Raw genomic sequence first — 26,848 nt, 5'->3', positions numbered from 1 at the left:
AACTGTGCCCCCTCTGTTTTTAGCTTCAAAATTATATAAAGAATATTCATTGACAAAAAAAAAATTCAAAAGAAGGTTTTAAGGGCAGATAAAGACCACACAAATTCTCTCACTTAAAAAAAAATAATGAAAGACAGCAAATGCCTATCACAAGAGAATGATAGATGTTTTCTGGGGCAAAATGAACTATTTAAGCTAGAATCTCTGAATTGACATAAGCCCCCCCCCCCTTTCAAATTCTAGATAGCAAGCCCGAGGGGTAAAGAATGAATGACACTATCTTTAATTAATGGAGTGTATTTTGTAAATAATTACAGCATGAAGGTCAAAATATTGCAAAAAAATGTTGGATTGAAATGCCCCAGTTTCTCACTTTAAACGGTATAATGACATTTTACAGATGTGTTAAAAACTGGCCATGGAGAATGGTCTACCCTAGCTATAGCTACATCAGAACGGAATCTGAATTATGAATGTTGTAACATTTAAATCCAAACAAATGACAACTATCAGGGGAGATAATCAATCTAGACTTGGATTTCAAATACCAGGATGATAAAGTATCAATGTAAATTAGAAGTCTGTGTTTCAGGACCCAATTTGAAATACATAGATGTACTTTAATTTGCAAAACTATTTGGACCAACAGAAAGGCATCCTTGAGTGAATGAAAGCTAGGAAACTGATAACAAATCCCACATTCTTCAGAGTAATGTCACTTGATGTCCAACACACCTCTCATTTTTATGTTTTTTCTGACTTCATGTCTCCACAAAAAAAAAAAAAAAAAAAAATTATCAATTGGACGATACCTCGAGGTTAACAGATTATAGTGTGGGTGAATGGCTCTAGAATCTCGAGTCCACAGGGAACAAGTGACAATTGGTTATATTCCATAATAATTGGAAAAATTGTTCTTTCCAAGGCAATAGTTTGAATAACACAATAAACGTTCAAAGGGGAAATAGCAGAGAGAACTGTCAATAATAGTCTGTAGTATTTGGGAAGGGTGCTAATGTATGCCGACAGATTGGGCCAAGCCAATATCAGAAATTTATTGGATTGCAAGGAAATGGTTTCCAATTAACACTTCCAATCACTGTTGGGGATATCAGTTCTATGAGATTGCGAGAATCCAAGTGATATATAAGTAAGGGGGACCTAGTTCTGAGGGTTCAGTCGATGGCCAAGCAAACTGACCCACGACAGAATGTCCGAAATAAATGCTCCGTGAATTTAAACAGATGTTCTTTCACATGCAATGGATAGAGTGTCATCCTATTTATTATTCTTAGGAAACTTACTACAGTAAATAGCCTGGAGGAAAAAAATTTATGGTGCATTAGATGAGGATCAATTCTGCTTGAATGGACAAAGTGAACAAGGGAAGGGGGCTAACTCTTCCAATCTTGTTAAGCTCTTTTAAAAGTTGGCCATGTGGCATACAAACCCAGGAGTATAAAGGTCCGACCTGTCTGGATCTCCTCTCTGTTTAATAGCCCCACACAAAATCTGAATAGGATTTATATTAATCATATCATCTACCGGTACGTCCATACCATTACCCAGTGCAAAGATCTAGAAGGTGTAAATCCCCCAAGAAAAATGCCACCCAAGATATGGTCAGGCTCGGCCTATAAGATGGGGATTTACTGATGAAGAGGAATTATTGGTCTGTACTCCCAGACCAGGGATTAGTAACTGCTATTTTTGATGATAACAGGGACAGGCTGTCCTTTATACTATAGCCTTGACCAGTACAGAATTTTGTTTACAACGAGGTTCTTCAATCATCACAATGAACTAAAATTATGCAATGGAACTATAACACATGCTTTAACATACAAATGTCAAAAAACATGCACCAGGCTTCATCGAACTAAAACTTTATTTCATTATATATGCTTTCAAACATGCTCTAGCTGGATGAAAAAAGGCTATTAAAGCTGAAAAATTGGTTAACTGCCCTAAATAATTGAATTTTGGGAGTATGCAGATCAATCATTAGATTATTTGTTAGATGGAGGGTGTGGTTTCCAAATTTTTGTTTATTGCATGTCCGACCTACAGAAATGTAAGAGACAGACTTCGTTTTGAACATGAAACAAAATGAATTGCTTCATCAATTGGTTTTGTAATCGGAGAGAGCATTTTTGGCAACGTTGGGTTAACTCCTAAACCATGCTGCCATTATAACATTCTTGCATGTGACATTGCAAGCCCCTATCTTCATTATTTTTCAAAGAAAAAAAAAAGGAATAATTTATCCTGCTTTCAAAGGCTTTCATAGGCTACAGTATATGGGTCAATTAGTTTATATAAAGACTGATTATCATTGATAATTCCGTTAGATCCCCTTCCTGATGAACAAGGATGAAAACGTCCAAACTTGTCAGGAAATAGAATAATATATCCCTATAAATCAAGTCCCCGACGGGGACAAAAAAAAAAAAGAAACCTTCAAATAAATGTCAGAATTCAGTGAAAAATTCACTGGTCAAATGAAATTCCAGAGAGAAAGTTAAGTCATACACTAACACAAAAAGAAATATACTGTCACGAAATATTATGGAAATCTCGCATCCTGATGACAAAACTACACGAGACAGCCAGTTCTTCACATGACCAGGAAACATCCTCCTCCCACAGTCAATAAAAGAGATAAAAAAAGAAACTAAATGGAGGAACCATTACATAATTTGCCTGTCTGGAATGGTCTTTCGAGATATGTAAATGATTTTGCAGGGGATTGCGCCTGTAGAACTTGGCGTCTTTAGAAAGATCGTGCATTTACTCCCACTGTCCTCTTCCGATAATTTTGATGTTATTTTTGACATTAAATAAACATTTCATAAAATGTTAACATTTCTGTAATGACAAGCAGTGCTTCTCCCTTTTAGCATCACAATACTTTTTTTTTTTTTTTTTTTTTCAAACTAAGATCATGGTTAACATATTTCATTACAAAAAAGAGTTATTCCCCTTTAACCAGACAATTTTGTTCTCTCCTCCATACACTATTGTGTGAACTTTGAAATTCTTCTGTCAGAGGGTAACGTATCTCGTCACGGCTTATTTACTCTTCACCCATCCCTCTAATCAACAAACACAATCCTCAAATTGTTCAGGTCTCGGCTGCGTTTTCTCAGCCTGGTTTTAATGTGTTCATGAACACAGTCCAAAGCATGTTTCTGGTAAATAAAATCTTAGGAAGTGTTCTCGATGAAACCATAAAATAATTTTTCTCCTTCTCAAATCTAGCATATGTAGCTTTAGAAATGATAGCTACATCAATATCAGTTAATTGAATCTACATGTGTTGAAAATAAATGTGAATGCTTGTCCTTATAGTTAGAGTTAGTCATTTCTATACGAAAAACCAAGGCTTAAATTCCTAGAAAACCAGAAATGAAGAATGTCACATTAGCATGGAAATTTAAAAAGTCTTGTCTACCACTTTGCTAGGAAGTTACAAAAAAAAATTCCTACAGTCAGAAGAGGCAGTGGTTCATTTGTTTTCTCAAGTTCATTAAGTGGAAAGACATTAGGTAGAAAGTATAGCCACATTGAGAAAATTGATAGAGTACTAAATGTGATACGAACCATCCTCACCTGGAGATGCCGCCTGAAACAGAGGAACCACACGGTACAGGACAGCAATTGTTGTCAGAGCTACCACACAGAGGAACCACCATATCCCTAGTGGTGACCCAAAAGGGGAGGCATCTGTCTGTAAAATAAGAGGGTGGGGGAAATTCAGACAAGTTAGAAATAGCATCAAAGTTCAACTACTGTATAAAAGTACATGTATTATATTTGGATGTGTATTCTATATAGCATTTTTTAAAGTGAAAGCAGCTTCTACTTTATCAAATAACTGCTGAAAGTAAGGAATATACAGTGAAACACGGTTATTGCGTACACACTTAAAATGAATTGACACTTACAGTGAAGTGATTTTCATTCCCCATGACTTTATTACATGTTGTAAACTTGACAGATATAGTGATTCTCTCTTATAATGAAAAATATCACCCATCCAAGCGTGTTTTACTATATGTATGCATGTTTGTTTCTTTTCATGAGAATACATGTACATACGAAATGGACTCATTGACTGCTTGATCTGCCATTACCTATATAGTTAAAAATTACTTGATGTACTCATTTCAAACAATTTGCCTTTGTACTTTGTTAAAGTACGTATATACCAGGTAGTATTGATAAAATTCTTTCCGGTGGCATGGGACAGTTATATCATATATTGTGCCTATACATTTATAGATCAGTGCAAATATATACTGGTGTATAAATCATGTCAGTATTACAGATAAGTGCTGCTGTCATAATTTTCTAGTAATTGTTTCAAAATAACTGCCTGTAATTCAACAAATAGAACTTGATTTTCTGGTTAGCCCTAATAGTTTTCAACGTATATACTATTAAAAAGTGCAAGAAATACGTAGAAAAGGAACCATTTAATAATTCTCCTAACCATAATGTAACGTGACCAATTATGTGTCATCCATTTTTTAAGAAGGAAAAATACAAACTTCCCCTGCAGCTAGCACTTGGAGGTTTCATTCATTGCGTTTTACCTGAAATAGTTGTTACGAGATAGCTATGTAAATTTTGGTATTTCTTCTAATGTTGTGCGTTACGGTACTCAGATATTATTTCAGGAAATGTCTTTGTCATGAGAGACACCGACGACCTTTCAGCCACAATTTATGGGCTACGCAGAAGAAGTAAACCAAGACAATGGTTTTTAAGAATGAATTTCTGAATACTATTATTTTTATATATGCAAAAATGTTATTTGTCAAAATTCATGAAGATCCTTTTATTTCTAATTACGGCTTGCGCTAAACATTCGATGCACTTACAGGTACAATAATTGAGCATTTAACAGTTTGCAAGTTCTTTTGGCAAAATTTGGAATCACTGCGTACTAGTAACCGAACGCCAGGGTAGCAGTTTAGTTCTATTTCATCTTCATATAGAGTATAGCTTATAGCAACATATATATCATCTAAATACACCAGCCTATTTTAGCCAGTGTACCCCAGCTTCAGGTACAGAAAACAATTTTAGACTTCATCATGTTCATTAAGTCAAAATTTTAGTCTTCTGAAAAATGAATATTCATCATAAAATGATACATTGTAAACCTGTTTAAAAGTAAGACTCCCTGAATTGCATTTCAATTTTTACAATGTTTTCAATCAGAAGATATTAAAACAGTTGACTCAAGCCCAAGATCCTGGGGTCAACCAGTTAAGGCACCAGCCCCCCCCCCCCCCCAACAAAAACTTGAGAGCATGCACTGGAGAAGAAAAAAAACCTTGAATTTATGATCGACTAGAATTAAGCTTTTAAAGCATTGTGTACTAAGAGAAGGCTCCTGGCATTACCACATGTACGGTGACATTCAGAGAGTCCCAGCCATGGAAACTACTGGTCGAGTACAGGGACAGTGACTCAGAAGTAGGTAGTCCAAACGGACTCTTCTCTCTCTCCAATGAAAAAGACAGAGGTGTTCCTGGCTCTCCATCCTCCAAAATAAGGGACACCTTAAAAAAAAGAGAGAAATTCAATTAATAAAAAGATCTTCTTAATTTTCAGCTAATAAAAACTGCTTTCTGCATCTTTATAAATTAATTTCATTGATTGATTTGCTGATACTTCGCAGGGAATCTTAGGAGAAGCATCTTACTAGAGCTGAACCTATAGAGATTTTACAGAGAGACAGTACCATTTACATATCACAAATTAAAGTCTAACATGTGAGCTTGACAAGATCAAATTCTGAATTATTCTTTTATTTTTTTTTCATTTTTTGGGGGGGAGGGGGTGGGGGGGGGTAGGGGTGGGGTTGTAGGTGTTTGTTAAATTATTTTTTCTTATTCTAAATCAAATGATTGAATCAAAGTATTTTTGGGGGTGGGGGATGGGGGTTATTTGTTAAATTATTTTTCTTACTCCAAAGCAAATATGAAAGAATAAAAGACGTTTACTAGACCTTAATATACCAATGACCTTCCTTCCCTCCGTAAAATAAACAAAAATAAGGGAGACAGGTCTGGTTATGGACAGTAAACAGTGTATACCTTGGTATTGTCAACATTATTACAAGGTAAACTAAGGCTTGTCACTCAGATCGTGGTACGACACACAACATTACCAAGTCCAGATAGTTTCAGAGACATTAAAGTTACATCATGTAGTCATTTATCTTACGTTCTGGCCGGCTGTGTGTTCCTGAATGTAATATGCCATAATTGTTATTTCATCCTTTGAAGATAATTCCATTAGAACGGCTAGATAAGGTTTATTTTTTTGGTGGTATATTTTTGATGGTTCTCAGAGTTGACTGTTTTTTGCTGTCCCTGCAATAAAGGTGTTGGGGGGGGGGGGGGGAGAGAGAATACTTTTAGTTTAATAGTCAAATTAAAATTGACAATATTTCATGAACATGTAGCTCTTAAAAGTTAAGAGAAAATTCAACACAGAATGGTGAAAAGTTAAGCCTATGATATACATGTATCTTAAAGTGTGTGAGCAATTGGTTGTGTGTCATCATGCAGCCACTTTTTGATTGCCACACTATTTGTTTTCTAGTAGATTCTGATAAAATGTCCTATGACTGCCATTGGGCTGGATCATAATGAAATAGTGAGCCGAATGGAATGAAAACCAGTAAACAATCTAACGGACATAGTCATTTATATGATGTGCCATAACGAAGGCTGGATGGTCAACAAAATGCACATCAGATCTACTTAAGTTTCAGATGCGATCTTTTTAGCCATAAACTTTTAATAAGTAAAGAAAAATAACAAATATTTTAACTTTAAAATTTGAATGTTGTTCTATATTTTTATACATGCAGAGCTCTTCTTCTCCAGGAGATCAATACAGTCTAAAAATAAACATGATTATCGAGCCCTCTTAATATAGTTCAAACTGAATCAAGGTTTATCTAACATCAGCTTGGAACAAGTTTTTGTGCCCCTTACTGGCCTTAGCACAGACAAAAATTTATTGATATAAGAGTTTATATGAATTTCATTACTACACATTTCAGTTTTTTAATTGAACGGCTCATCGTGTCTTTTAAAATGTACCTTTAACTGTTAACTCTGAATGAAAACGGCAAACCACGGCACTATTCTAACTAATAAGCCAAGAAAAGCTTTTTTATTTCACTGTAGACAGTTTTCTAAGTCATATAATAGAAGAACACTGTAGAGATTTATTTCTGTGGGGGTTGTCCTGTGACGAATAAAACGGATGCCACATAACTTTTGTTTCCAAATGACAGGCTGTTTTTAAATAGTGTCAGGATGCGCATGACACAAATTCAGTTCACACAGAATGCTGATTTAGAATCTTAAGAGTGCACAAATCTTACAAGTTTTCGTAATAATAGCTTTGGCTTTGCTGCTAGTGGTATTATTATCTGAGTTTATAGTGTTATCCAAAAGGAGACACTTTTATGTCCTGCATAATGGGGATATGAATTAGAATTTATGGTTATATAAATACATTTTCAGTCAATTTAGGTAAAATGTATACATTTGTATGATTGAAAATTATAATCATTTAGTGATCAGCAAATTCAAAATTTTGCTTTTTACAAGAAACAATTGATCTTCATGGAGTTGTGTCTGAGACCCAATTTAACCTTTAATTTGAAATTAATGAGCATCAGAATTTTCTACCTGAATCATATGTTAACATGTAATGGTCAGAGTGGCTGATAAAGACAAACAGTTTTGCCAGCTACAAAAATAATCCTTTATTTTTTAAAAGTTAACTGTAGAATATCGATCTATGTAGAGATAATTTTTCATTTACAAGATTAGGAACAATCTATGCGGTACTTTTGAGTTGCACAATCATTGAACATGCATTAATATACAGTGGGGTCAAACGTCATTACGTTCAGGTGTAATATAATATCTGTATATATAATTAATATTCCTCAGAAACAAACAAAATCTTGTTTATGACCTGTATTAACAATGAAACAATATCAGTAATTGTATTTGCACCGGGGATAATATTTCTTTTAAAAAAAGCTAAATGAACACCGCTATTATGATTCATATTTGCTGGGTAATATTTACAAGATAAACATTTTGAACCAACATAACATAGAGGGGATTATATACTTTCGTATAATCTATTTTGAATAAATACTCCCTTAAATCAATAGAGAACGGAAATCCCCTGCAGTTATCCATTGTTTGGGTAACACTACGGACCAGTCTTAAATCCGAGTTTAATCTTATTGCTGTATTGCTTGGAGTTATTAACTTTCTCAAAACTGTAAATCAGTTCATAAGATTTTGGCATTAGAAAGAAAACCAGAAAAGTAATGCAATGCAAAACACTTTCGTCTTCTTTCCTTAAACTTCAAAAAATATGAAAAACTCGTATCTTTTCTATATCCCCCATTCCAGACACAAAGACTACAGTAAATTTGTGGGAAGGGGTATTCGGAGCTACTTCTGCTGTTTTGTATGAAATCGCGAGAACATAAAATCGCGAACACCAAACTTTTGCTATGATATCATATTATAAGTCATATTCAGGTTTACACCTGTCTGAAAAATATATGCAAGATTTTAAAATGCATGAGGGTTGTTAAATAATTTAACATGGGTATTAATTTCTCACGTTTAATTAAGAGCCTTAAATATTACCCTTTCAATGTAATTCATATCTTTCTTACAAATTTGATTCACAATTTCTACATAAATCACATCCTAATAAAGTTCAATCCATTTCTAAGTTTAAATGTTTGACTGCAATATCAATTACATGAAATCAGGAACATAAAAACTTTTAAATCGTTCACGTCTTCCCCATTATAACTTTCAGCATCACTAACAATAACTCGAGATTTAATTGTATTTTTTAAGTTTTTAAATATCAGAGTCATTAAAGTAATTGTCGCGGACACAATGCGACTGTAGATCATGTACGGATAATTTGATTGACTCCATTACGAGAGTCGTTTCTTGAACACAGACAGGAAATCTAATACTTTTAAACCAAATGTACCTTTAAATTTCTGTGGGTTGTAGCCTAATCTAATTTCAATTACTAAATCCCTCCTGTTCATTAAGCATCGTAGGTTTTGTTAAAGGGAGAAGCTAGCTATCAGAGTTTGTAAAATATCACCAGCCACACATTGAGTTGTATGTATTCAATGTAATTGAAATGTTACAATATTCTCTTATTAAATGCTTGTAGATACATTGTTAAAATATGTATTTAAGGAGTCTGGTTGGTCAACAAATAGCCATCAGATCTTTCGAAAGTTTTTTTAATAGGAAGTTTTTAGTTAAAAACTATTATTTAGAAAAGAAAAGGTCAATACAGTTTACCGTTTAATTTGAGCATTTTTCTTTATTCTTAATATATAGAGCTCTCCTTAAAAAGGAGATCAATAGAGTCTGAAAATGGCCACAACCATTGAACCTTCTTTAAGCTAACTTATATCATACAAAAAAGGGGACGTGTGGATTTGTGCGAGTGTCTGTGTGTATGTGGGGTGGGGTGGGGGGGGCACAAGCAGACCTCTCAGCAAAATATATTTATTCTACATAAACCCTTTCTAATAAATGTTTGTCAACAATATTGAATTATGTAATGCAGAGGTATAAATTTATATTTTAGCATCTTTGAGCAGCTGCTGTCCTCTTCAAAGGTGTTGTAAAATCAATTCTACATGAATAAACTTGTACTTTTAAAATGGTGCTTCATTATATGATGAAATGTGCATCATGGTTCTTTTTTTAAGAATTTTACATCGCTTCAAACCACATGAACAGATGTCATGTTTTAATAATGATAGAAATAATGACAGACAGACTGAAGTCATAGAACAAACTAATGGGGTACAAATACACAAAGTTTTCAATGACATCAATGTAAAATTACTTCTTGCTCATATTTTTATTCATAAATACACCTGAATTTCTAGCAGCCCCTTGAAATTATTGTGGATCTTAATAAAAGATATCTGATCTTAGATACACAGTACAGTAAAACATGGTTATAGCAAATAACCTTATAGTGAATTTGTGCTTAGTACGGTGAATTTAGTTGAATTCCTCTAATCAGTAAATTACAATGTATTACAAATAAAACTGACCATATATAACAAATTAAAGGTAAATGAATCAAAATGGCTCTTCCGTAGCATTTTGTTTTTGCCATGTTTTACTGCATAATAAGCAGTGGAAGACTTTACAATGTGTGGTAGAGAAAGAGTAGATGTTTGAAACCACTGTGTGAGGTAGCACTGATCATAGTTTATACACTATAAACTAAATGTTGGTTACCTGCTGTTTAATAGAGGTAGAAAAAATTATATACATCTGCAGACAAGGAAGTTTTTGATACGGTGACTCAAAAAACCATGGACAAAAAAATTATACAATCAGCACAACTGCGTGTGGTGTGGAGGCTAGAGACCACAATATCAATTATTATGACATATATTATTGATATAAACATCGTCACTGTCAAGAGCCATTATGTAATAAAGACACTTTAAAAAATCCGGGGGTGTTGGGGGGACACATAGAGTGATGATTTTAAATTCAAGATCGTAGCAGATACCTATAGCTCAATATCTTGAACGATATGCTAGCTTATAATGCAATAAAAAGCATTTTAATTAAATCTGTGTGTTTTAATTAACCTTTTTGTCTAACCTAGCAGCTAGGGTAGCTGCTTCAATCTTGGACTCAGCCCTGTTATTCAGTGGGGTGGCCATTATTCCGCGGGACAGTAACATGTACAACTTTAATATTTTCATGAACAATATGTCACAATATAGGGAGTAGATTCTCATATCAATGACTTTTTAAACTGACTCAGCTAGTCTCGCTATTAATATCTTTAAACGTTCAGAAATTATGACATTTTCTCTGGAAAAAAAAAATCCCAAGAGTTGCTCCCAACTATTTCTAAATTTTTTAAATTATAAAAAAAAATGGGGTTAGTTTACGCAGTTTGACGATGGCAATGAATATGCTTGATTGTCTGTCCACGAAGATATATTTAATACTTTCATGCGATACCACCCTGATAAGAGAATATTTCTGCAAGAGATGCAAGCAGATAATTTGTCATGGTTTCAGATGGGGAGATTTTTTTTTCTTCAGGCGATGGTGTAATTTAGTCTCTGGTGGAATGACCTGAGACGCATTTGGTGTAAATATGTCCGCTTACCCTTAAACCACTAAGACATTAAGACAAGAAATCCATGCATCCATAGGTTCGTCACGGTTTTTTTACCTTATAGGGGATGAAGTGTGGTTATAATGCATGGGGTGATAGGATCCGGTGATATTAATAATGCCCTCCACCACATAATGAGGAGATTGTCTGTGCCCTGCTGGTTCACAGTCTGACCTTTAACATTCACTGTATGCATTCACTGAGCGCTGATACTTGATGCACTGAGCAACCTCCAGTGCATCTCTCTCTCTCTCTCTCTCTCTCCAAAGGAGTGGATAAACATGGCCATGGTGGATGTCAACAGAGAATCTCTCTCTCTTTCTTCTCTCTCTCTCTCTTTTATAAATCATGTACATCAAATTTGAAAGCCAAGCAAATGCAGGTTTTCAGACAATATATCAATTGAATTTTAACATCTATCCCATAATAAAGAATTTATCTTGAGAGTGTCAACAGTTCTAAATTTTCAACATTTTTATACATCCGAATATCTTAAATGAAGTTTCATCAGTTCTTATAAACAAATTCCTACATAACTCAAATAGAATCAACAGTCTGTTTAAACAAAAAATAAGCCAGCTTTCTCGAATTTTATTTTTAAGTAAATGAATGTATATAGGAAGCATGTAAGTTATCCAAACTGAGTAATTTCTAGTTTCACAGTGACATTTCTAGTTTTAGAATGACATAAACAAATCTCATCCTTTAAAAAATAATCATATAAGCCCTTGCAACACAACAAATGATATGCATAAAAAGCGACTAAATTACACGTCATTCAAAAAATGAATGGTTTTAAGTCGGCTCAATTCATTCAAGATTTGTACTGAATTCATTAACGGCAGGGTTGAGTTACTCAACAAAACTTGATAAATAATGTACATAAACTTATCAAAAAGCAAACAGAAATGATTTTGCACAACGTTTAATTCATGTGCATGTGTCATACGGGTATATATCTTTTAAAGCGCACCTTACGGAAAAGAAATCTTAGCATAGAAATAGCATGAGGAAAGTGGTCGTAAAAAAAAAAATTTGAAATTCGTAAAAGTGTAGACACACACCTGAGATACAGATTAGAACTTGATAATATGTGCATAAATTAAAATACAAAATTTCAACTGACACTCATGGTGCTCCCTTTCAGTTGTCTATATACACGCCAACAGGATGAAACTTAAAGACCATGGGAGAAATAAAAAACTAATTGAAATTCAAAAAAATCCACGCTGGAAAGTTCAAGTTGTTTATCGTTATGATGTTCTTGCCTTGTTGTGTATTTCAAAAACCCAGTTGACAGATGGGACCATTCAAACTGAAATTTAAAAAGACACCTATCTTATCAATTTCTACGACTAGATGTGTCCGATTTCAGTCTCGTGTCACCGCGAGGGTAGTCCATAAAGAAGAGTGTCTTTATAGCTCTCCTTTTTTCTCCCCTTAAGGGTTTCACCTAACATTTTACAATGTACAACATCAGCTTCATTTGTCCAAACCTTCACTTCTGATAAAAAGGGGTTCTGTCTTACACAACACGTGTCTACAGAAAGAGATAAGGGTATGTGTTTTTCTAGCCTTGGCCATATGTATCTTTTACCGACCCTCCCCTAATAAGATAGAATGCTGCTAAATTTAAAAGACAGATTTGTAGGGTTTTACCTTGTCAGATCTTACTTAAAATTTTTAAATACATGTGCTATCAAGTAAAATGACTTAGAACTTTAAATGTGCTATCAAGTAAGTTGCCAGGTTAGTATATTTCAACATTTTAATTATCTTAAAAAAAAAAATGGCAGTAACTTTGCTTCCTACCCCCCCCCCCCCTCCCCATTTTAAGCTGTAATTGAGGACAGTATAGCAAGAGTGTGTTTCACTGCGCATCCTGTGAACCATCACTTTTCTGTAGCTCATCAATGAAATTACATTGTGAGGGGATAACAAAATGTAGGCATACTGACAGCATTGTATTAAATCTTAAGGCAAAGCCAAGCTTTCTTAGACGGGTGCACAGGAGGGCGTAGCTAGTTTCTTTCATACGCCCATGAACCTTCATTCATCCAACAAACCTGAACCCAACAGACCTTCCCTTCAAAATCAGCCACCTTATTTGTTGTACTGATCTAGCTGATGAAGTTTCTCTCTCTCTCTCTCTCTCTCTCTCTCTCTCTCTCTCTCTCTCTCTCTCTCTCTCTCTCTCTCTCTCTCTCTCTCTCTCTCTCTCTCTCTCTCTCTCTCTCTCTCTCTCTATAATTTGACCCATTCAATGGGTGCTTTTTAAAACCAGATAAGCATGGCCTATGTGCTTCAGTGGGTCTTATCTTTTTATAATGGGTTACAAAGGATGTTAAATTCACTGTCTTTCTCATCTGTGTTGAATATTGGCTGCACATGCACTATGAAGGATTTTGTCACGATATTGTATAGAATTTGAAGCCATAATGTCTACATTACCGTAGGAATTTTACCTTACTTTTTCACCATAGGAGTATGATCAAGTATACAATGTACTAAGATGAAAGTGTTATTCTAAAGTTTCTCAACTAATATCATTGTGTATTTTCTTAAAACTATGGATATCAATGATAAAAATACAACATTGCCTGCTAGAGGAAAACAAAAGTCCCCCCCCCCCCCCCCCCCACCCAGTCATTAAATAAATTTGGGTAAAATTTAGGCAATGTCCAATTTCATGAATCATTTAACAAATAATAGCATATATAAACACTGATTTGTTAAAGTAAAACCCGGCATGCTGGATTTCCTCATGTTACAGTAGTTTACACAGAATTTTTAAAGTTCAAATTTTTATGAATACTGCATGTGGCCATCTGTATTTCTGATGTGCTGAGGTGCCCCATTTTACACATTGATTTCACAAGATCTTATACCACTAAAATTCCAAACTGTTGTAATTATATATACATTGTACTTATCCTTTGACCATTTTCAACTTCTAAGACAATGGATAGGGTTAAATTGTTCAAATGTTATGTAGCTGAGGGGAAAGGGATAATAGTGAAGTGGGGAGAGGGTCATGCAATGCAGTTTTACAAAAAAGGAAAAATTAACGATTAAAATTAGCGATGGAAGAAGAAGACAAAATTTGATCCAAATGGACATTTTCTGTACACCACTTTTTAGGCTTGCATACGCAAATACACATGGAATATATGTATTTCAACACTGCATGTCTTTGAATTTAAATCTCAACATGGGGTAAAATGCTTTGTAGGCCACAAGCCTGTCTTCTTTCGAGTCGCAAGGAGATGAATTAAAACACTTTCTCCCTTCTTTGTCAAATTAATGAGAACTACCTACATACAAGAACATTATCAAACTTTTTTCTCTTTTTTTTCTGCATATATGTTTGCATTTTAAATTGAAATGATGCTATGTCACCATGACTTGGCACACAAATCAAAGCACAGATTTTAACAATCAATCAAATTCATGTAACTGATCAAAACGTAGAACCATGGATATGCATTCTTATTAAGCAAAGTTACATTATTCTTGTATTGGGGGGGGGGGGGGGGGGGGGATTAACAGTTCAGCAGGCGACCATCATACCCTCTCACATTCAACCGTTCTGTAAGGGTTTTTTCCCCAAATTTTTGTTATTTTGTGAGTAGTATAGTTCCATTTTCTTTGTAACTCAGTGAATCAAAACAAAAAATTTGTTGCTGTACTTATTGAATAATTTTGCCTTCAAAAAGGCACGTTTTACACAAAAAAGATGTCCACGTATCAACTACTTACGATTATTTTAAAAAATTAAATTTCTATATATAAATAAGTTTAACTGAAATTTATTTACTTTACAAAGATCCACAAACAAGATCTATAACTTAGATTTCTATCTCTTGTTGTCAACAAGGATGTTTGCTAGATGGGGTTTATGATGAGGTAGGAAACTAACAGTGTAGGTACCTTGAGAAAACCCTCACATCCGAGCAGGCGACCATCACACCTTCTCACATACAACCATTGTAAGTCAGTTCCATACAGGTTTTTCCCCATATAAATTTTACATATTTTCCCCCCATAGTCTTGGTTATTTTGTTACATCAATAATTTCATATCCTTTTTAAATTATTGAAACCAATTTCAAAGAACACATATCACAATCATACAACATTATAAATATTAAATGAAGTTTAACATGGTAGTTTCAGATATTCACATTCAAAAACAGCAGAGACAGATATTCAAAAGACAGTTATTTGTTAAATTTTGAAAAAAAAAAAAAAAAAAAAAAGTTGCTTGTCATCAAACAGGTTGGTGCTAAGTTAAATAAAATATAACTCAAATCATATGCTGTATTGTGGTTTTAATAAGATCCAAATTTTAAACTCAGTGTTATGACTTTTTTTTTATTCACAGTGTTTTCACAGCTTGCCACATCTTTTTTGTATTACAGATCCAGCCTGCTCCTTAAGTTTCATGTTTTGCGTGCCTATAATTAATAATCGTGGGAAAAGTGAAACTTTTCCACATAGTTTAAAAAAGAGAGAGAGAGAGAGAAGGAATTACTGGCCCATTTGCAGCGAGCACCGAGACATTAGCCAGAATGACAACCTTATCATTACACGTGCAAACTTTTTGAAATGTCAGGAATTTTTTTTTTTACCAGTAAAAGGTACTACATACGTCAGAAGGCAAACTGGTCTTTTCTTTATGCTGCACTCTTATTTATTTTAGCCACCACTGAGAGTAATTTATTATGTTTATATATGTACCAGGTAAAATACTGTCCTGGTGTATATCTACAAAAGCTACCCAGGTTCTCTTTTACAGCATGTATCTTATCAAAATTTCCTGAATGTTCATAGTTGATTAAGAATTGAAGCAAAATTATTACTATATTTGAGCAATTTTCAATGCAAAAAATCATATTTTCAAGCCTGTCATTTTTTGCTATATTGGAATAATGTAAAAAAAAAATCTCAGATAGGGAGGAAAGGGGGGGGGGTGAGGGTTAATGAATCGGTAATGATACTTAAATTCTCCAAGGTGTTCAAGGCTTTGAAAAAAGTGTAGCACTTAAAGCAGTTGTCCTGTTATACATGCCCCGTGTTGTCAAGGTCTTTGAGAGCAAAAAATGCAAATGTTTAAAAAGTGTGTGTGTGTGTGTATTGACAAGCACTATCTTCTAGTAGTGTACCTGTATTCAGGTGAGGTTTATAATATTTAAAGTTTTATACAATCAGACGTATCAATATTTTTGCCACCCCCTTTGACGTTGGTTTCACAGTGATTTTGGCAATCACTTTCAAAATACTGATGGTCAATATCCCCTGTAGTTAAACAGGGTCTTTAATAATTTGTACTTACCTTAGAATTAAAAATTAAATCAAGATTAACAAATTTGTCGTAATGGGGTACAACGAGGGTCTCTCCAACCGTCTCGAGTTTTGGTGGGCCATCTTCAGAAATCTTCCGTTCTTCCTCCAAAGAAACAGATAAATATTCCAGGTGTGCTTTGGAGTGTGTGGCATATTGGTCGCTGCTCAAGTCACTTTTTGAACTTACACGAACTGTTTTGAAAATTACGATCAGGACTAAGATCCATGCCTTGACAACTTGAAATAGCACCATCATCATCTGAATTCTAAATCAACATTTGTTGATCACTGGTCCACGAAGCAATACTTATCTTAAACTTCACTAACTACTGCAGATTGTATATTATCTAAACGGCCCGTGTAAGCCGTTCACTGCATGTTTAACCAGTGTGAAAAGCGTGTCGTTGACCCAGAGGCTCTATTTTGGCAATGCTGTGCTCAGGTATAACTCCCCTGTAAGTAGAAAATTTAGTGACTTTATATGGAAGTTTATTCTTACTTTTCGTTAAAACTTCCGAAATGAAGCATGTATATATGGAAACATTATTTAGATGCACAGTCTTTTAATTTGTGACAGAGTTCGTCGAAACTGGATTCGGTCTTTATAAATTTAAACTTTTCTAGCCGAGGGGGGCATTCGCAGACAGTGGTAAACACAACAGCCAAAAAGTTTTGGAAAACATGAACAGTGACACACTTGTTAAAGGTTAGACAAAATTCTGGATGCATCGCAGGCAACGATGGATGGCAGTTTCTGTATCAAAAAGGGCATGACAACATGTTAGTCGATAGAGGTGAGGAGATTTTGTTCAATATCGTTATAGATTCAACAGGTGCGCGTTTCGGGGGTTTATCATGTGTAAGACTTCGATGTCAACTCTCTCGTTTCGTTTAAATATGACATCGTACGTACTCGTAGTTTCTTGGAACGCGTGTTTAATTAAATGAAGTGAAGACAAAATGAAAACATGGATTAGTTTTCTATACATATTACGAGCGGATTCGGGATTTTACTCTACGGTGGGGGTATGATCCACGTGTTTCCAAAAAACACGTGAAAAAGTGGTTAATACCGTAGTTCCTCTAATGATCATAATGAAATGTAATAGAAAATCGTTAAAAACATTACAGTATTACACAGCTGTAAAGTTTTATCATACAATAACATTGTTTCATTTTCAATTCTGTGGATTATGTTATAGACCTGACATTTCTTGAAAAAATGTACCATGATCATTTAAAATATTTATAATTTATATAGATATTAAATATAATGGCAATCAAATTTTAACTGCAGAAAATTTTGGGGGTTGAATTACACAACTTTACTGTATATTTGCTTTGAATGATCTTGTGATAATTTTTCTGTTTATAATAAGAAAAATTAGAGAGTGAATAAGAATGTTATTTTTCAATAATTTCATCAATCACTAAATGTGGAAAGTGGAAAGATTTTCTATCAAAGATTGAGGTGTAAAAAGGAGTTGGTTCATAAACTTTGAGCAGCATCATATCACAGTGACCAGCAAATAAACATAATTATTAAAGATCCATGTATGTGATAAAGCAATTAATGCTTCTCTTATTTTTAACGCTAACTGCTTTAATACAGAGGGGGAGGTGAATTTTTTGACAACTAAAGCTTTGCAAATTTTTTATGGGTCCTTGAATTAGAATTAGATTTGGAAAGTACAAAACAAATCCTATAAAAATACACACATTAACAGTATCTGGAGATCGTTTGATGCATTAAACTCTGATCATCTCAAAATCTGCCCCCCCCCCCCCCTTCTTCCTAGTCCCAACATCCCAATGTACTTATCTTTAGTCTAGATACATGTTTATGCTCAGTGAATGTCCTTCATGCTTTTGGTTTAGATATTGTTGATGCAGATTTAGGCTACAGTTTATTCTGAAATTGACATTAGATTTGTCATCAAAAGGAGTGCTTGTTATTCTCAAAGTGCTTGAAGTACAAGGGAGTTTGAATTGCACATCATTCATTTTGTTTATACTTATCATTTAAGTGCTATTTAAGTGCCCTATGGCTTGATTCTAAGGAAATAAAGTAGTGACAAGAAAGATAAGTGATTTGATGTTTATCTAAAATAAAATCTAATACTTTGAAGTTTGTAAGATAGGTATGATTTTTTTTCAGCACACATTTTTTATAGAAGAGAAATTATAGATTGGACAGTTGAAAAAATAAATGCCTGGGTATATCTAGATCTGAAGGTACATGTAATACCTGATTATTGAAAATCCCTTGTAAATGATAGAGAAAGTTGAAAGTATATTGAAAAGAAATTAAAAGGGAGACAAATGTCGTATTTGATTTTAAAATGTACTGGTAAGACTGACTATTCAAAGGTATCCATGTAATGTTATATAATAATGAACTTTGTTTCAGTCTATCCCTCTGTGGACCTGGACGATTACTTTGTATAACTTTCTAAATGAGAAATGTGACTGACATTAATTATTGATATGGAGTGGGGTGTATAGAATTCAAGCATCAAGTATTGTAGATCGATGTATCACTGGATCTTATAAAAACATGTACGGTACCTATTAATACATGTTTTATCATTTACTCAGATGACTGATAATTACAAGGAATGAACAGTTGAACCCAGATGGATATTTTGAATCAAATTCCCATTAGTTTCTAAATTTTATGACATTATTTTCAGTAAAGATTGAGATACTTTCATGATGTTGATAAGCAGTAGGACCATTGCATAACTGAAGAACAAGCTCTAAGTTCTGAGGATAGTTTAGGAGGATCGTTGCGATATGCCGTCTTGCGGGAACAAGTGAAGCTTTATGCATGTTGTGAGTGGTGCTATAGGTGGTGCTGTAAGGAGACACCTGGGTCACAGATAACTTGTAGGGCCACTCAGATCACTCATTGAGTGGAGGCTACACATTGCCTGTTTGTTTGACTCTCAGACTGTTTATGACTTTATTACGGGTCACTATATGATTCAAATATTTCTGGGGCCAACTTTTTTTATGTGTGCAGTTTTTAGGAATGTATGTTAAATATAAATATGTGTGTATTAGAGAGAGAGAGAGAGAGAGTATGAATATGAATACAATCAATTAAGAATTATTTGTCACTTACATGTATATAAAAATCAATTCTGAATCAGTGTTAATGTGACTCCTTATTTAATTGAGGCAAAGGGTATGAAGTTTTTGTAATATGAAACAATTATTTTAAAGGTAAAAATAATATTTTATATACAGTTAAACTTGGTTATGGTCAAATCTATAGATTTACTTCACTATATCAATTATTCATTTTAAACAAATACATGATATAAATTATATGAGTTTACTGTTGTATAACCAGAAACAAGAAATAGGAACACAAGTTTTTGATTTACAATATTGATACAGTAGTTTGCAAACAAAAAACGATTCACACTAAAATATTGAGGCAGTTGTCTTATTTCATTCATTCTGCTTTAGCCTTCAATAAAAGACCTTGTGTCAGTGGCGGGATTGATTGTACAAAGTCTCCATGGAATGGATTAAAAATTTGAAATACTTGAAATCTGTAATTCTCTAGCATTCTCAATTGTTTTATTGGTTACCAAGAAACAAATCTGTTTATAAGTAAATCAGTTGATGTACATACAGTTGAACTTTGATATCTGGAATACAATGGATATGGCAAAATGATTTGTAAGTTCCAACCACTTATTTTTAAAAAATTTTATCCTCTATATTGCAAATACTTGGATATCTCAAAGTTTTTAAGCTGTCCCATCTAGTTGGAGATAATAAAGTTGGGCTGTATATGTGATGTAAAGATGCTAATGACAAATTGTGCTACAATCTTATATATGTAATTTTTTTTTAATGGAAGGATAAAGTGCAACCCCAATCATTTATACAATAAATTAATGTTACTAGTTTATTCAATGGGTCACTGAATGGGATTTTTTAAAAACATTTTTTTCGTAAAAAATAAAGAAATTGCAAGTCACTTATCAGGATTCAATGCTAAATCTTAATGGAACTAAAAGGTTTCTGGATATGGTATGAAGACTTCAATGCTCACAGGGATGTACTGCAATCGTATCAGCATTCGCCGGCTTTAGAATGAATTGAGTTAGTTTGGTGCATTAAGTGTGGCTTCAGTGACATAATTAAACCGAAGTAAGTTATAGAATCAGTTATTAAATTGGAGCATGGGCCTGTAGTTGGTGTGATTAAGTGGGCTGGATGATGTCATGGCCATTTTAGACCATATTTATCTCCTATAATTGAAGAGCTTTGTATAAAAATATAGAAAAATGTTCAAAGTATTTTGTTTTTTCTTAATTTAAAAGTTTAGGCCACATGAAATTACGGTAATATTTACATTCTCATCCCGATTTGCAAAATTATAGGGCGGGTGGGCAGATTTTATTTATTATTGTTTTTAAAACACCTTTTCAACCAATCATGTTTAGAAATAACAACTCATCTATTCTTTTAAATTGTTAATGTTAATGTGAGTACACAAACCCACTTTTAATCTTTATTTCAACTTAACTGTTGATGAATGAAGACATTTGTATCCTTATGATAACAATCATGACTGGAATCAAACAGTAATCCTGGTGTTTAGGCTACCGTTAAAATGTTTTGAATTTTTTGTATACCGAGCCCGATATTTTTCCCGAAATTTTTTTTCACACAATTTTTTTTTCAAAATAAAATGCATCGGACGGGCCATTTTCAGGGCGGGGATGAGAATATAAAATTAATTTTATGTGGCCTATGGTAAAAAATATCATATTTGAAATTTGAAGGAAATTCTGAGGGCTAGTTTGTTGACCATTCAGCCCCCTTTAAAACTGAATGCAGGGACAGTAACTGGTGGTGTGTATTCTAACGTCTAGTGACCTTGACCCCAATTTGATAAAGTCTGGTGAATCACTTCTCCTTAGTTCACCTGGCCACTGCAGTGAGTGGTATAATGGTGAAATTAAAGTCATCAATCACCCCGCGTCACAAATACTTATGTACACAGGCAGATTAGTGTGGCCACCCTTATCGGAGGCAAAGACAATATTTGCGGTCTGACCTTCAGTATTACCCCCATCTCCCTGTGTGTTAAGTGGTGATTATTCCCCGCTTTCAAGCTGCAGGTGACTTAAGCCCAAACTTTGAGCGGCGTAGGACAAGTTCAAAATATGAATTGTAGACTTTGATAATTATATAGATATCTATTTTTAAGTCATTTTTTCGGAACTGTCACAATATATGGGTCAAATATTGACCTATTAGGCAACGCCAGTTGAATGGTTTCTTGAACATTGAAACATGTTGCGTATGTTCAAATAGAATTTTTTCAATTTAGATATATGTCCATATATAAAACACACGGATCAATAAATGATCTCTAGTTTGATTTGTACAATGTTCAAAATCAAGAATCGATGAAATTTTGATCTGAGCTTCAAATTGGTTAGTTACACTCTATTAATTTCCTTTCCTTCCATCTTTTTGTATTGTCATGATAAAGGGTAACAAAAATTTATAGAAAGTTGTTTCAGCATCAAAAGAGAAGATTTTAAACCAAATGTTTTTAAAGCACACTGTGATGTGACCAGATCAACATGCAGTTAAGTGTGAGAGCAAGAAAATGGAGATCATTGACATTTACTTCCTTAGCCGGTCTAGGTGGGGTAAAGCAGGGTTAAGTCAGGGGTCAGGCACGTCTCCAGTGAGAGTGGAAGTTAGGCTGGCAGGGCTGTCACAGGCTTGGATTGGGGGCTTGATATCTGAGCTGTGGGGGTAAATCCCTACTAAACGCACTGTACATATCTGTACATATTGCAGGAACCAAGGGATAAGACAGGGATTATCTCTGTGCAATATGTGCATACAGTGTATAAAGCAATACAGCCGGATTGGTATTTTGTCTTGAATATAAACTCTTGAAACTTTTGATTTCGAATTGAAACTTCTTTTTTTTTTGGAGGGGGAGGGATGGGGGGGGGGTCATATTTTCTTTTTTAAAAGTTTTATTGGTCTTAAGAAAGCCATTGTCTACAAAATGGCTCTTCTTTTTTTTTGGCATTGCAATATCTGTTGTACTATATGTATTTCTACTAATTAAGGTTGAAGACCATGATGTTGGTAGCCATCTTGTTGCTATGGAGTGTGACGTGTTGCCATGGAGACACAATGCAGCATTTGGTGTTACTGGACAACCTTCCACCCTCCTTTCAGCAAAACTCCACCCCCGATCTGGTCATTACCACAAACTATAGTGTAAGTACAAGACTCTTCATATAAAAATAAATACCTATTTATCTAAAATCACAGTGATGTAGTTATAATTTGAAAGCTTATTGAATTACAGGTCTTGACTTTTTGACTTGTAAATACAGGTTTGTCTCTTAAAATGATTTTGATAGTGATATAAACCCTGAAAAATGCATTGTAAGTGTGGGACTGCCATTTGTACAATTCAAATGAGATCTTAATGCTTTGAGATTTCTGGAAATACCTAATAACAGGGCTCATACAAGACAAGACAAAATGGTCATTGTAGGTAAGGTTTAGGATTTCCCTCTGTTTTTCAATGTTATAGAGAATTCATCACAAAATAAGATATGGGGCCATGTACCGGTAAAATTCTCGTAAAAAAACTCAACATATTTAAATTTAGAAGCACGTATTTGTAATCTCAATGAAAGAAGTTCAAAAGACACATTCTCCTCTTAGAGTATTTTTATGAAAACTGATGACTGGTAGTTATAATTGCGGAACAAATTGAATTGATGGTTTAAAGATTTGATTGTGGGGTAACATTGTTTACAGTTTGACAAATGTAATTATGGGTATAATGGCAAGGAATTTAATGTAGTAAAATTAAGCATGTTTGTTAAAGCTTAGATATGAAGGATTTAACTTACTTTCATTACTAAGACCCTTATATATAGTCATATAATTATATTAAGGTCAAAACATTAATTAGTCTGATTGCAGCAAAAAGATAAGGTCACATACCGATAACCATGTTCAGAAAATGGTTTAAGTCCTGAAAAAAAAACATTGTAGCAGTGAGCCCATTCATTTTTGTTCAAATCTGAACTCTCCTTTTATTGTTCAGTATAGGTTTACTAATCATTCAGTTGCAATTTTTTCTTAAAGAACAGATTGATATCCCACGTTTTCACATTCACTACAACCCAAAGGAACAAAAAAAAATAAACAGCAATGTTCTTATTACAAAATTGTTAAGTAACCAAAATGGATAATTGCCATTACTGTAACACATATTATGTTTTGGTACATATACAGACACATACAGCGACGGTTTTATGTATTTGCAATCCTGCACGTTTATTTACATGCCTTATGACACTCGCTGTCACATGGCCTGAGCAAATATTGTCAACCCATCCTCGGCCAATGATTTGCAATGATAACTATGGCTCACAGCAGGTTTATAGAGACGTCCCTTCTATTTTTTTCACCACTTGCAGGCCCAGGCTATTTCACTGATCAAAGCCCAGCGAGACAAGTCTCCCACATCTACACTGGGTTATGTGATGCCCTAGTTTATGTGTGGTAGAGGCCTTCGTAAAGGGGAGATGGACAACCTCTCCATGTACGATCATCACTCACACAAGCTAAACAGAGCCGGGAGTCTCCCACTGCAAATGTGTTCGGGGCTTTCTTTTTCTTTTCTTTTTTTTATTCAAGTGTAAAAGGCCTCATAGACTTGTAATATTACTCCTAAAGCATGTCCCATTATCATCTGTCAGTTCAAAAAGTGAAGCACCTGGAACCACAGTATATTTTTGCATGCAGTATTTGAAATAATTATCATGCAGCTGAAGAAAAAAATAAATCTGACCATGTTCATGTGAAGCTCTAGATAAAGAAAATTAACATTCATTTATTGTTTTTATCCTCACCAAGCAGTTTTCTTGGGCATTGATATAAATTAGCCTGCGTTAAAGTTCAGTTGCATTAAATAAGTGATATTTTTTGTCATTTATATGTAGCAAATAATTTTTTTTGTAAAAATGACCTTGGGATGACCTTGAAGCAATCGGTCATTTGGCTGGCATATTTTCAACTGTTAAACTGTTAAGATTTTGAGGTAGTGTTGTTGAGGTAACCTTTATTTGTATTTTATGTTTGAAGGGGCCGTGACCTTGACCCATAAATAACCTTGAACTTGACTTTTCAGAAAATTAGAATTATCATTTTGTAACAGGGGGAACAAATATTTCATAAAACACCAAGTAAGAGGATGCAATAAAAGCTTAGAAACTTAAACAGTTATAAAGTTTCTGGTGCTGGCATTTGCAGCTGAAAGATAAGTCCCCTGTCTCCTGAAGGTTGGGTGTTCTGACAATGCGGAGACGTCTTTAGCAGCTAGCCTGAGTCCCACTGATCATGTCTGCTGAAGCTTGTCAGGATAACTATATCAGATAAACAAGAGGAAAATCGTTGCATAGAGGGCGGAATGGTAGTGGCCATTTTCAGACTACAATAACCTCTTTCAGAGATAAAAAGCTCTCAAGAAAGACATAGGAAATGTTCAACTTTTACAGCTAATTATTTTTTTCTTTTCAGTATTAAACTAGAGCTTATGACCAAAAATATCAGATTTAAAATTTGAAGGTAGATCTGACGGGCTAAATTTGTTGACCATTCAGCCTCCTTAATATAAACAGTCTGTATAACTTACTGTGTATACCATTTTGTCAAAGATTTCATTGCGGAGGAGGTCATGTAGTACATGCAGGCTCTTCATTGGTGACATTCAAAAAATTAATTATGAAGTTAATCATTATGTTATAATTTCAAACAATTTTTTTTATCCTCTTGAAAAAAAATTTTGTCAAAACAATTTATCAGATCACGCTTTGAGTTCAAAGTACTGCATAAATTGGCTCCTTAATTCATTAAGCTGGAGAGAAGATTCTTCACAAAATGCAATCCCTCCCGGGAGTCTTTGAAATCCAGTTGAAAAATGGAAGGAATTCTGGCCAGCTTTATAATTAAGTGGACTCTGTACAAATTGGTTTATGCAGACAACACCTGAGTGAACATTGAGCGTGCAAAACCACAAACATAGAAAGCTCTTTACCCAAACAAGATCCTGTGTTGACTTAAGCGGGTACAATAGATAACTTCGGTCAATATTAGTATTTCTCCCCCCTAAGAGGCGAAATAAATCTGGAAGCCAGGGGCATAAAGACTATTTGTTATTGTAAGTTTACTCATTGCCACTCGGAGAGAGAGAGTTTGAAGGAGTCCTGTAATAAGGCTGTAGATATAGAGGAGAGGGATTTCTTTTTTTTTTTGTGTGTGTATTGTAATAAAAGCTGGAAATCAAAAAGGAACTGAAAAAACCTATGAGCATGCCAAGACATGAAGCAAGGCTATTTGCTTGCACTTGTCTACTACCGTACCTGCTTCATGTTTTGAACCGTAAATTTATTTTAATTTTTTATTTGGTTTTGGAAATTATTCCAATCAGTCTTTTCTTTTTTAATTCATTCATAGTTTTTGGTTGTAAGTGGTTGAAAACAACAAATTGTAAATTAACATCTAATGTTCAGAGGGTTTTTTCGTACACATTACAGGTGTTCGTAGGTGGTAAGCATGTACGTGGGTATATGCACGTTTTCTCTCGGAGGATGAGCAGTTTTGGGCGTGTTTGGTGTTTAGAGGCTATTATGTCATTTCATTCCTCGTGCATGTTGCGGTGGTACCATACTTTCATTCATTGTTGCGCCATGACAAATTATTATTTTGTTATTCTAATTCTCTCTTTTGAGGCAGATCTGCCCATTTAATTGAATGATTAATCAGAGGGTTTCGGCTTTAATTGATTATTCATTATCAGATAAGATTATCAGTAAAGGTAGTAGATTTTTTTCTCGTATAATTTGGACCAAATATTTTTCAAAGTGGGAGGAGGTCATTAAACCTAAATTAAACACAACCGAATTAAAAACGGGCCTTTTTTTTCCCCCAAGTTGCCATAAAAATAATTGAAACAGAGGAAGAATTTAGTCTTGGGCAAACAGCGATAGGAAAATATTTACCCAACAGTCAATAGGAAATCGGTGGTGAGGCTTTAACTATTTAGTGCCAAAATAACGTTGTTACAACAAGTAAAAAATGGAAAGAAATCAAAATATTGTTTGCATTGCAAGGTGCCCTGCCTCTTAGTACAACAACAATTTGTGTTCATTATGCATATCTTT

General features: G+C 34.2%; 2 protein-coding genes across 3 annotated transcripts in view; one reads left to right on the top strand and one right to left on the bottom strand.

The window, feature by feature from the left end:
- Nucleotides 1–17,002, bottom strand: part of LOC128181248 (uncharacterized) — a 55,489-nt gene extending 38,487 nt beyond the window's left edge. The window contains exons 1-3 of one of the 2 annotated variants that reach the window (XM_052849572.1): nucleotides 16,597–17,002; nucleotides 5,415–5,573; nucleotides 3,604–3,730 (exon numbers count right to left, since the gene is read on the bottom strand). In XM_052849572.1, the coding sequence (XP_052705532.1) occupies nucleotides 3,604–3,730; nucleotides 5,415–5,573; nucleotides 16,597–16,866 (556 nt within the window). In that variant the 5' untranslated portion in view covers nucleotides 16,867–17,002. The remainder of the gene's footprint in view (nucleotides 1–3,603; nucleotides 3,731–5,414; nucleotides 5,574–16,596) is intronic. The other variant, XM_052849573.1, reaches the window with a different exon arrangement.
- Nucleotides 17,003–22,739: 5,737 nt separating this feature from the next.
- LOC128181247 (uncharacterized) overlaps nucleotides 22,740–26,848 on the top strand; it is a 29,993-nt gene continuing 25,884 nt past the window's right edge. Inside the window, exon 1 of the mRNA XM_052849570.1 lies at nucleotides 22,740–22,883. Coding sequence (XP_052705530.1) covers nucleotides 22,740–22,883 — 144 coding nt within the window. The remainder of the gene's footprint in view (nucleotides 22,884–26,848) is intronic.

Source organism: Crassostrea angulata, chromosome 4 (assembly GCF_025612915.1).
Source record: "Crassostrea angulata isolate pt1a10 chromosome 4, ASM2561291v2, whole genome shotgun sequence".
In the NCBI taxonomy this organism is placed as follows: Eukaryota; Metazoa; Mollusca; class Bivalvia; order Ostreida; family Ostreidae; genus Magallana; species Magallana angulata.
The sequence above is the reverse complement of the archived record's forward strand: the minus strand, read 5'-3'. Positions and strand labels throughout refer to the sequence as shown.